This window comes from Pan paniscus, chromosome 23, assembly GCF_029289425.2.
Source record: "Pan paniscus chromosome 23, NHGRI_mPanPan1-v2.0_pri, whole genome shotgun sequence".
Lineage (NCBI taxonomy): Eukaryota > Metazoa > Chordata > Mammalia > Primates > Hominidae > Pan > Pan paniscus.
The window spans coordinates 55,190,024-55,202,437 of NC_085927.1; the positions used below are offsets into that span (position 1 = coordinate 55,190,024).

Consider the following 12,414-nt stretch of genomic DNA (forward strand, 5'->3'; position numbering starts at 1 on the left):
ATCTTTATTTAACAGATGAGAAGACCAAGGAACAGAGAGTTAAGCAACTTGCCCAAGGCTACCCACTTAGTGGTAGAGCCAGGGATGACACACTCAGACAGGGGGACAACAGAATCCCTGCTCTTAATCCGTGACCACATTGCCTGTAGGAGAGGTTAAGAAATTTATTTGTGCTGCAGGAGGCAGACATACAGATGATGTAGAAGTGGAACACTTCTTCACTTGGCTTTGGGGTGTCACATTACCCTGGTTTTCCTTTCCCCCAACTAGCTGCTCTTTTAATGGTTCTTTCTCATCTCTTCAACTTGCTAACATCTTGTAGGATCTCTTTTCCGTTTTTTTTTTTTTTTTTTTTTTTTTTTGAGATGGAGTCTTGCTCTGTTGCCCAGGCTGGAGTGCAGTGGCACGATCTCGGCTCACTGCAAGCTCCGCTTCCCGGGTTCACGCCATTCTGCTGCCTCAGCCTCCCAAGTAGCTAGGACTACAGGCACCTGCCACCACGCCCGGCTAATTTTTTGTATTTTTAGTAGAGACATGGTTTCACCGTGTTAGCCAGGATGGTCTCGATCGCCTGACCTCGTGATCCGCCCACCTCAGCCTCCCAAAGTGCTGGGATTACAGGCATGAGCCACCGCACCCAGCCGGATCTCTTCTCCTTTCTATCCACATTCATTCCGTTGTTGCTCTTGTGTAGTTACATGACTTCAAGTGCCATTTATATACGGACATTCTCAAAATTTATACCTCTAGCCTGGGCCTCGCCTTTGAACTCCTAACTTGTGTATTCAGCTACCCATTCTATACCTCTAATTGGATATCACAGACATCACAAACTCAGTACCTAGAAATCACAGTGAATAAGCCACTAGAAGTAACAGAGGATTTAGCAAAGTTACTAGATGTTAGATCAATCTAAAATTTGAGATTAGGCCGAGCATGGTGGCTCACACCTGTAATCCCGGGCACTTTGGAAGGCTGAGGTTGGCAGATCGCTTGATCCCAGGAATTGAAGACCAGACTGGGCAACATGGCAAAACCCCATCTCTACAAAAAATACAAAAATTAGCTGGGCATGTTGGCACACACCTGTGGTCCCAGCTACTTGGGAGGCTGAGGTAGGAAGATCACTTGAGCCCAGGAGGCAGAGGTAGCAGTGAGCCAAGATTGTGCCACTGCACTCCAGCCTGGGTGACAGAGTGAGACCCTGAATTAATAAAGATAAAATAAAATTTGAGATTATTTTTCTACACTAGTAGAAACCAACTAGCAAAAGCATCATAAAAACACATACTATTCACAAGAAAAAAATAAACCCTATAATTATCTAGAAATTAATAAGAAAACATAGATCTCTATGGGAAAAAACTCCAAAATTCTAATAAAGGATATAGATGATTAGAATAAATGGAGAGACATTCTATGTTTTTAGATGGGATGACAATATTTTGAAGGTATCAATTCTCCACAAATCTATCAATCCAATGCAATCTCAATTAGAATTCCATTTTGGTTGTTTTTTGGGTTTGTTGGTTTGTTTGTTTTTGAGACAGAGTCTCCCTCTGTCACCTAGGCTGGAATCTGGTGGAACGATCTTGGCTCACTGCAACTTCTGCCTCCCAGGTTCAAGCAATTCTCTTGCCTCAACCTCCTGAGTAGCTGGGACTACAGGCATGTGCCACCACGCCCAGCTAATTTTTGTATTTTTAGTAGAGATGATGTTTCGCCATGTTGCCCAGGCTGGTCTCAAACTCCTGAGCTCAGGTGATCCACCTGCCTCGAGCTCCCAGATTGTTAGGATTACAGGTGTCAGCTACCGTGTCCAGCCTCCAGTTGGATTTTTGTGAGAACCTCAATAAACATTGTAATAGGCAGAATTATTTAGAAAGCAAGTCTAAATAAGAGGTCCAGGCTAAAGGTACAAATTTTGGGAATGTCAGTATATAAATGTTACTTAAAGTCATATAACTAGACAAGTTCAAAGTTTACCTCAGAAGAAGAAATACGACAAGGTTAAAGAGGGGGCATTTTATGATGATGAATTAATTCATCAAAAAGACAGTGATCCCAAATATGTATGCACCTAATAACAAGGCTTGAAAATACATTAAGTAAAATCTGGCTGGGTGTGGTGGCTCACACCTGTAATCCCAGTACTTTGGGAGGCCGAGGTGCATGGATCACCTGAGGTCAGGAGTTTGAGACTAGCCTGGCCAACGTGGCAAAACTCCAAAAAACTAAGTGCTGGGATTACATGCATAAGCCACTGCACTCAGCCACAGATAATTCTTACATTTGCTCTTGAGATAATTTTCTATATCTTGTAGGCATTCTTCATTCCTTTCATTCTTTTTTTCTCTTCTGTCTTTTCCTGTAGCCTATCTTCAGGCTTACTGATTCTTTCCTCTGCTTGATCCATTCTGCTGTTGACAGCCTCTAAGGAATTTTCCAGTTCAGCAAATGTATTTATCAGTTCCAGCATTTCAATCTCTTTGTTAAGCTTCTCTGATAAATTTCTGAGTTGCTTTTCTGTTATTTTGGAGATCACCAAGTTTCCTTAAAACTTCTATTTTAAGTTCTTGATCAGAGAGCTTGCCTACTAGTCTCACTAGGCTCAGTTACTGGCTCCTTGCTTTGTCTGTTTTGGGAGGTCATGGTTCCCCGTTTGCTATTGTTTCTTGTGGATGTACATCTATCTCTTCACATTAAAGGATTATCTCTGTCTGGCTTGTTTTTGTTTTTTTATTTGGTATGTTTGCGTAGAAATTTGCAATATACCTGTTGGGTACCTTTTCTTTTTTCCCCGCTGATAGGCTCACTGCCTGCTTTTTGGCACCAGGTGATGCCTTAAGCTCAGGTTTGCTTCAGTTCCAGCAAACTTTGGAGCGTTGCCTATCTTGCATGGGGGAGGTCCTAAAGGGGATATCCTGACAGTTTGGGGAGGCTGGCTACAGGCTGGTGCCCAGGGGACCTATGGAACCTACCTCTGTGTGGTGTTGCTGTGTGGTGCTGCTGAACAGCCACTCTAATTTGGTGTCTCCTTTGACCAAGTTACACAGCGGAGTTTCCTGGACTGGGGATGCTAGTCCTGCTTCACTGCTTTGTCTGTCGGTCCTCAGGAACTTTTCTCCCTTCAGTGATACTTCCTATGGGCTGAGGCAGGGACAGGCCCCTTGCCAGGGAACCCAAGATGGTGAGGAAGCTGGTTGTCCACCTTGATCTCACTCTTTCCAGGGTAGTAACCACGAGTCAGGGGAAATTTTTCTGCACACTTGGTGCCTGACATATTGGGAGAAGGGCAACACAGATGTAAGTCCAATTCTCTTATTGTCTGCAAGATTTTTCACTTCTCTGTGGCTTCAGGAACTGTCTCATTCTTGTTTTTGAATTCTGGGATATTGCTGGTGACAATCTCAGCACTGTATATTTGTTTATGGTTTTCTCTGGGAAGCAGTGAAGCCAGCTTGATTCTATTCTGACATTTTGGTGATGTCACTGCCAAATTTGTATACTTTATTTTTCTTGTCTAACTTTATTGACTAGTATCTCTAGAATAATATTAGATAATAGTGATACTGAGTATCTCTAATTTCTGACATTACTAGGAAGTGAAACCATGAAACCACAATGCTGATTTCTGAGATGTATTTTTTCATATCATAGGTATCTTAACTATTCACATCTTAAGAATATTCAACCAAGAATAAATGCTGAATTTTGTCAAGTGTTTTTTCATCATCCTTAGAGTTGATCATATGATTTTTTCTTAATATGGTGAATTAAACAATAGATTTCCTGATGCAGAACCATCCTTATAGTTCTGATATAAAGCCCACTAGATAATGGTACATTATTTTGTTGTTGTACTGCTGATTTGTATTTATCCTTGTTTTACTTGGTTATTTATAGGTGAGATTGATTTACAGTTTCTTATTGTATGTATACTTTTTTGAATTTTGGAATCAGTATTATGTTCCTTTCATAAAAAGATGCATTTTTTCCTCTTCTACATTCTGAAACAGTTTTTTTTTTTTTTTTTCTGAGACCGAGTCTCGCTCTGTCACCCAGGCTGGAGTGCACTGGCATGATCTCGGCTCACTGCAATTTCTGCCTCCTGGGTTCAAGCAATTCTCTGCCTCAGCCTCCAAAGGAGCTGGGATTACAGGCACCCACCACCACGCCTGGCTAATTTTTGTATTTTCAGTAGTGATGGGGTTTTACTATCTTGGCCAGGCTGGTCTTGAACTCCTGACCTCATGACCCACCTGCCTCGGTCGGCCTCCCAAAGTGTTGGGATTACAGGCGTGAGCCACCACACCTGGGCTGAAACAGTTTTAATATTGAACATCTGTTTAGACATTAAACACTGAAGTTACATGTGCCTTTAAAGTCTGCTGAGATAATTCACCTGTGAAGCTATCTGTACCTGGTGTATTTGGCAATGGGGTGGGTAGGAAGCCTTTCTACTGTCTCTTCCTATTGTAACTGGCCATCTTAGATTTTTCTATCTTGAGATAATTTTTGGTAATATATTATTTCTTGAAAATTACCACTTACTATCTACATATATGAATATTTACAGACAAGCAAATTATTGTCTCATTCTTTTGTTTTTTTTTTTTGAGACGGAATCTTGCTCTGTCGCCCAGGCTAAGTGCAGTGGCACGATCTCGGCTCACTGCAAGCTCCACCTCCCAGGTTCACGCCATTCTCCTGCCTCAGCCTTCTGAGTAGCTGGGACTACAGGCGCCTGCCACCATGCCCAGCTGATTTTTTGTATTTTTAGTAGAGACGGGGTTTCACCGTGGTAGCCAGGATGGCCTCTATCTCCTGACCTCATGATCCGCCTGCCTCGGCCTCCCAAAGTGCTGGGATTACAGGCGTGAGCCACTGCACCTGGCCTATTGTCTTATTCTTTTAATAACCAGTATACGTGTAATTATGCCCCTATTCTCTTATTTTGTGTATTTATGCTTTCTCTCTTTAAAAAATTATGGAACAAAAAAGTTAGTTCTCTTTGTAAGAATATAAATTTTTACTAGCTGTTTCTTTTTTTTTTTTTTTTGAGATGGAGTCTTGCTCCATCGTCCAGGCTGGAGTGCAGTGGCGCAATCTCCGCTCACTGCAAGCTCCGCCTCCTGGGTTCACACCATTCTCCTGCCTCAGCCTCCCGAGTAGCTGGGACTACAGGCACCTGCCACCACGCCTGGCTAATTTTTATTGTATTTTTAGTAGAGACGGGGTTTCACCATGTTAGCCAGGATGGTCTCGATCTCCTGACCTCGTGATCCGCCTGCCTTGGCTTCCCAAAGTGCTGGGATTACAAGCGTAAGCCACCGTGCCCGGCCTAGCTGTTTCTTGATGAAATGAAACTCAGGCATAATTCCTCTAAATTATGAAATAATAACTATTTTTATAAATATGTAAGCTCCTTACCAACATCTTTTTATAAAAATACCTTTTTTGATCAATTTCTTGTTGCCGTTTAACATGTTTGTTCTCAAATTCACGAATATTTTCCACGCCAATTTCTTCACAGAAGTGTTGGAAGATATCATCTTCTACCTTTTAAATTATTTTAAAACAATTGATTTAATAAGCAATTTTAAGAAATATATAATCTTAAATATGTTTTTCCCTCCAAGATTTTCCTGAATTAGGCCAAAAACTAATCCCACCAAGCATTACTGTATTCTGAGAAGCCAGTACTTTTTTTTCCTTTAATTCCATAAATTATGCCATCTACTTTCAAATTTCTTATTCAAAAAAACTAAGAAAGATCATAATTGGCCTTATTAAGTGCTTTGGCTTTATGAATGTTTAGTATAAAACTGGAAGAATTCCTTTTACTTTAGACCCACACAAATATTACATTCTACATAAATAAAGGAAAGATTCTTTATGTATGAGTAATACAATAGCACCTTTACCAGTATAATAACAAGTGGAATGGGGCATAGAATTAAGAATGAAAAAGACTTGGAAAAGCTAGAATGGGGAAATTCAACAAAGTAAAATTTAACCTCAATGTTTTAAAGCTCTCATTTTATGTATAATTATAGGATGAGAAAGAACTATTTTAAGAACAGGACATTTTTAAAAACTGTCAGATTTTAGTTGAATATACATTAAATATGAATGTGGTATGACTGATGCAGTAGTAAGCTACAGTTAGCATGACTAGATAATCCAAGTCATGGAAAGTTACAGTTATAAACATACAGACCCACAATATGCTGTACAGACAATATTTTGACATCATGCTCTGTTCAGGGGCATTGATAACATCCAGAGGATGGTTACCAGAGCTGGTCTTAAATCCACGGTAATGTGAAATGAATAAAGAAACTAGGGATATTTAACCTGGAAAAGAGATAACTAATTAGGAAGTAACGTAAGTGTGGTTCCAAATCGTGGTAAACGTCAGGCCTAAAAGCAATGGGTGGAATTAATCAATGGGTGGTGTAACAAATCACTTTGTAAGGATCAGAGATACCCCACAGTGGAATGGATTAAATCAGAAAGTTTCTATCCCTTTATAAGCAGAATCTAGGTGACCAAATTTTTATTGTCCTAGAGCCAAGTACTGTGCCTGACACAGAATAGGTGTTTTAAAAAAACTCCTGAGTGAATAAATAACCTTAAAAGATAAGCTGAATGACAGTTCTTTCCCTCATGGTATTAGGGAAGTGGGAGAAAAGAATGAGACTATAATTTTCACAGTGGGCAAGGAGAGGTTGGAGTGCAGAGGAGAGTAGGCACAGGTCATTGTCTCTTGAGGTGAGCAACAGAGGTTCTCAAAAAACACAAGGAAAATTTGGCAAACCAATAAAACTTAGCTTACAACATTGTTGTTTCTGATAGGGCACTGTTACCTATCAACCTTTGCTTTAGCATATATTTAAGAAGCCCTAAATCTAGTATCTGGTCTAGAACTACATATACCATTTAGGAATAAATATAACATTCATGACCTTATCTATCTTTTCTTGAAATTCTTTAATTCTTCGTTGTCGTTCCTTGATTCCTTCACTCAACATAATACATTGAGACTCAATATTTAGTAGTTCACTTTGTAGCTGAGATTGTTCCTAATAACAAAAGAGAAAATTTTTTTTTAACATGGCTGTTTTAGCTTTATATAGTGAAGCCAAAAATGTGATAGGTATCTTTTAGAATAAAAGAAGAATCTATGAGATAAGATGAATTCACCTGGATAAAAGATTAAATACCACATAAATAATTAAGGGACTATAATATAATCTCAATCATGGGATAAAGTATCTAAAAATTGGCCGGGCATGGTGGCTGTAATCTTTGGGAAGCCAAGGTGGGCATATCACCTGAAGTCAGGAGTTTGAGACCAGCCTGGCCAACATGGTGAAACCGCATCTCTACTAAAAAAATACAAAAATTACATGCCTGTAATCCCAGCTACTCGGGAGGCTGAGGCAGGAGGATCACTTGAACCTGGGAGATGGAGGTTGCAGCGAACAGAAATAAAGCCACTGCACTCCAGCCTGGGTGACAGAGTGAGAGACTCTGTCTCAGGAAAAAAAAAAAAAAGTATCTAAAAATTACATGGAGCTATATAAATGTAATTCCTGAAATTCTATGTTCTGGGTCAAATGCCTATCATATTTTATGTAAGTCTATATTACCTGGTAAAAAGCAACAAGGTGCTTCTTTTTAATCATCTCTAGTTCATTTTGTGAATATTTGAGTCGTGTTTGAGTTCCCTGTATCAGGGTCTGTATTTGTTTCAAATCTGTTTCTTTGCGGAGTGTCTTCATTAAACCCTAAAAAGAAAGAAAAACATGAGAATATTTTATGATAGAAAAGCACTTTCGCTTTTCAAAGTGTTTCATATGTAATAATTCACTGATTTTTACATACCACCACACCTGCACCTTACCTCCCTTTCCTCTGATAAGAGACTGGGCAATTAAGTACATTAGTGATCTGGAGTAACCAAAATGCCATACAGCTTCCTCAAAAAAACTAACACTGCTTAATAGGAAAGAATTGGGAATGGAAAATGAAGAGGGGTGTGTATATTCCATCCAACGCACATTAATGACATAAATAGGATCATGTAATTGCCTTGTTTTTAGTGCATCTTTACGTTTTGGCTTGCCTCTCTCACTCCCTTCTTCTTTCACTCACCTTATTACTCAACCAAATTAACTCCCTCAGACACTCCCTCCCATTGACTCCAGGTCTTTTTTTTTTTTGAGACAGAGTCTCGCTCTGTCGCCCAGACTGGAGTGCAGTGGCACAATCTTGGCTCACTGCAAGCTCCGCCTCCCGGGTTCACACCATTCTCCTGCCTCAGCCTCCCGAGTAGCTGGGACTACAGGCACCCGCCAGCATGCCCAGCTAATTTTTTGTATTATTAGTAGAGACGGGGGTTTCATCGTGTTAGCCAGGATCATCTCGATCTCCTGATCTTGTGATCCACCCGCCTCAGCCTCCCACAGTGCTGGGATTACGGGCGTGAGCCACCGCGCCCGGCTGACTCCAGGTCTTCAGATAAACTCTTTCAACCAACTGCCAAGCAGAAACTCTGAATCTACCTATAACTTGGAAGTGCTTTCTCCAACCCCCAGCTCCCAGTTCTTCTGCCTTTCTGGACTTAACCAAGGTACATCTGACATGTATTGATTGATGTCTTAAGTCTCCTAAAACATATACAACCAAGCTGCAGCCTGGTGACCTGGGGCACACGTTCTCAGGACCTCTTGAGGTGGTGTCACAGGCATGTCCTTAAACTTGGCAAAATAAATTTCTAAATTGATTGAGACCTGTCTCAAGATACCTTCGGTTTACAATAAGATGGGGCACAAAATTACTTTCTCCAGATGTGCCGATATCATTTATTAAATAATCTATCCTTTTCTCACTGAACTAAAACATCATCTTGGCTGAACATTAATTGTTAAGCATACTGGGCTCTATTTCTGGAATTCCTGTTGTTTCATTAACCTGTAAGGTACCTGTAAATAGCTATATCTTGAATTTAGTAAGATTACCATAACTTCTAATTTGAGGCTTTAGGCAGTCTAGTCCACAGGCAGTAAGGTTTGTTTTGGGAAAGGGCTGTTACTGTCTTTGTTTCAAAGCTAAACTATAACCTAACTTCCTCCCAAAGTTAGTTTGGCCTAGGCCCAGGAATGAACAAGGACAACTTGGAGGTTAGAAGCGAGGTAGGGTCAGTTAAGTCAGACGTTTTTCACTGCCTCAGTTATAATTTTGCAATGGCGGTTCCATAACTTTAAATGATGACTATTGCAGTTTTCATAAATAATCTAGGTAAATGATTAAAATAATTAGGCAAATGTGATGGGATAAATACTTGTAGACAAACTCATAATTTGGAATCTAAAGTTACATTAAATAATAGATATTTCATTATTTGGGTATTTTCCAATAAAAATATATTGTAGGAAAACATTCTAAAAAAAAGGGTGTCCATTTCAAAAAGGTGAACAATTTTTGTCTAATTCAAAGCTTATTTAAAGGTTAGGTATAAAACAAGGTAAAAGGAACCGGAAAATAAGAGAGAAGTAAAGAAAGTTATAAAAACGAAGAGGGTTTTTTTTTTTTTTTTTTTTGGTAAGAAAGCTTAAAGAGAAATAATTTTATATGAGAAAGAATCTTGTGTAGTAAATTTAGTCCTAGAATAAAATGACTGGTTGTTTAAGAAAAAGGGATGTTCAGGACAAACCAGAAAGTTCAAGCATATCATGAGTGGTCTGTGTAAGTCACAATAAAAGGATTTATAGAAAAAAAAACAAAAAACTTTTAGATGATCAAGTTGTCTCTAATTAAAGGGAAATTATAATGGTCTTTCTAGAGATTGGGCTTGATGTAAAAAAATTATTCTTGCAACATGTGTACAAATAATCAGGCCCAGTATAATACAGCAATTCAGTCCTACCATGACTTGTCTTTAGTAAAAATGGAAAACTGGAGACAGAAAAATTATGTTTCAAAAACTAGTACACCTGTTGTTACAGTCTAGTCTTGCCTAATGTTTTTGAATTTTTACAGTTTGGACCAAATTCTAATTTTTCTTGGTTACAAGTCTTCAAAATAATGTTTTCAATTTTTTTCTTTCTTTTTTCCCCATTTTTCCTAATTTGGAGTTGCTGAAAACTAAGCTGTGCTTTTCGTAAAGCCCTACGAACTGAAGCTACACAACTTAAACTTCAGAAGAAAATAACAGCAACCTATTTATATACATAAGCCACTTTCATACCTGCCTACTAATGTATGGACTTCAGAGTAATGTGGCCTATATCGATTTTCCAGGATTGTTCTTTTGTTTTTTGTTGTTCTTCCTTCCTTCCCCTATTTTCACAGGACATGAGAAAATCAGCTTTCCTAGTAACTTGGAACCTACTCATCTAGAAATAAACCATCCTAGCCATGAGAGATCACATGAAACCTGAGACCAGAGAATCATTTTCCTCTAAAGTGCTTTCTCCAAAATATTTTTAAAAAGAAAAGGGGGGAAATGTGAAAGGAAAATAAATCTTGGGGCTCCAAAATCACTAAGCTAAAGGGAAAAGTCAAGCTGGGAACTGCTTAGAGGAAACCTGCCTCCTATTCTATTCAGAGTCCCCACTCTGTTCACCAAGATAAATGCATATCTGACTGCCTCCTTTGGAGAGGCTTAATCAGAAACTTAAAATAATGCAACCATTTGTCTCTTATCTACCTATGACCTGGAAGCCCCCTCTCTGTTTCGAGTTATCCTGCCTTTGCTTCCAGTTGTCTTGCCTTTTCCAGAGCGAACCAATATTCATCTTATATACGTTGATCAATGTCTCATTTCTCCCTAAAATGTATAAAACCAAACTGTGCTCTGACCACCTTGGGCACATGCTGTCAGGACCTCCTGAGACTGTGTCATGGATGTGCGTCCTCAACCTTGGCAAAATAAACTTTCTAAATTAACTGAGACCTGTCTCAGATATTCAGGGTTCACACTTCCAAGACTACATTGAATAGTGATAACAGATAACTATTTCTTGATTTTAACTGAAATGATTTCAGTGTTTTCACCATTTAAGCAATTATTTCTGTTCAAGTAAGAGCTATTTATTTTATTTAAATAATTTCCACTAATTAGTCTTTTACTTAGTAGTATTTACTAGGTCTGGCTGCTGAATTTTATCAAATGCCTTTTCTACATATGATGACATGACTTTTCTCCTGCCTTTAATTCATTAATAGATTATGATGATCACTTAAACACCCATGTATTTGTGAAATAAATTCTATCTAGTCAGATGTATTATTTTACTAGTGTTCAATTCTCTAATACTGACATTTAGATATTATATATTTATACTCATAAGGGAAGTCAGTTTTTAATTTTATTTTTTGTACTATATATTTTATATTAAAGTTATACTACCTTTATAAAATAAGCTGGAAAGTTTCCATCTTTTTTATATATTACATACAACTGAGCTGTAAGCTCATCTGGTCCCAGAGGTTATTTTTGGTTTTTACTTGTGGTAAAATATACGTAACATAAAATTTACCATCGTTACCATTTTTATTTGGCTAGTCAAGCATAGTTGTGAGAGCTTTACCATTTCTAAGTGTACAGTTCAGTAGTGTTTAAATATATCCACATTGTGTGCAAGCAATCTCCAGATCTCTTCATCTTCCAAAACTGAAACTCTGTCTCACTTAAACAACAACTCATTCTCTCCCCTTCTCCAGCCACTGGCAACCACTGGTCTCCTTTCTGTCTCTATGAATTTGACTACTCTAGGTACCTCATGTTAGTGGAATCAGACAGTATTTGTCTTCAAGTTTCATCTATGTTGTAGCATATGCCACAATTTCCTCCCTTTTTAATGCTGAATAATATTCCATTGTATGTATATACCACATTCTGTTTATCCATTCATCTGTTGATTGACACCTGGATTGCTTCTACCTTTTGGCTATTGTGAATAATGCTGCTATGAACATGGGTGTATAAATCTCTTTTTAAGACCCTACTTTCTTGTTTTGGGTATATGCCCAACATATTCACAGGTTTCTGGGGTGACAAAAAAAAAGAATTGCTGGATCATATGGTAATTCTATTTTTGATTTTTTGAGAAGCCATCATACCATTTTCCATGATATGATACACCATTTTATATTCCTGAAGTCTTTTTTCAGTGTAGATCACAGTGGCATTAAATATAGTTTTTTTTTTCCTCACACAAAACTAGTTAGACTGATGCCATGACTCAGTAACGGATTTAATTTTCAGCTCCTTAGTACAATGGCTTTGATCCTCATGTTTGCTTTTCCCTTGGTGCAATATTGCTGCTGCATCTTGACTGCGTTCCAGTCAGGAGGAAGAAATGCAGAACACCAAAACTTTCATTTATATCTCACTGGCCA

At 38.5% G+C, this 12,414-nt stretch overlaps 2 protein-coding genes across 2 annotated transcripts in view; one reads left to right on the forward strand and one right to left on the reverse strand.

Moving 5' to 3' along the window:
- The window catches only part of FAM118A (family with sequence similarity 118 member A), a 100,445-nt gene that overhangs the window by 54,771 nt on the left and 33,260 nt on the right, over positions 1-12,414 (forward strand). The gene's annotated exons all lie outside the window — the stretch shown is intronic.
- Positions 1-12,414, reverse strand: part of SMC1B (structural maintenance of chromosomes 1B) — a 70,099-nt gene that overhangs the window by 20,916 nt on the left and 36,769 nt on the right. The window contains exons 13-15 of the mRNA XM_003812389.6: positions 7,659-7,796; positions 6,972-7,088; positions 5,456-5,562 (exon numbers count right to left, since the gene is read on the reverse strand). Coding sequence (XP_003812437.3) covers positions 5,456-5,562; positions 6,972-7,088; positions 7,659-7,796 — 362 coding nt within the window. The remainder of the gene's footprint in view (positions 1-5,455; positions 5,563-6,971; positions 7,089-7,658; positions 7,797-12,414) is intronic.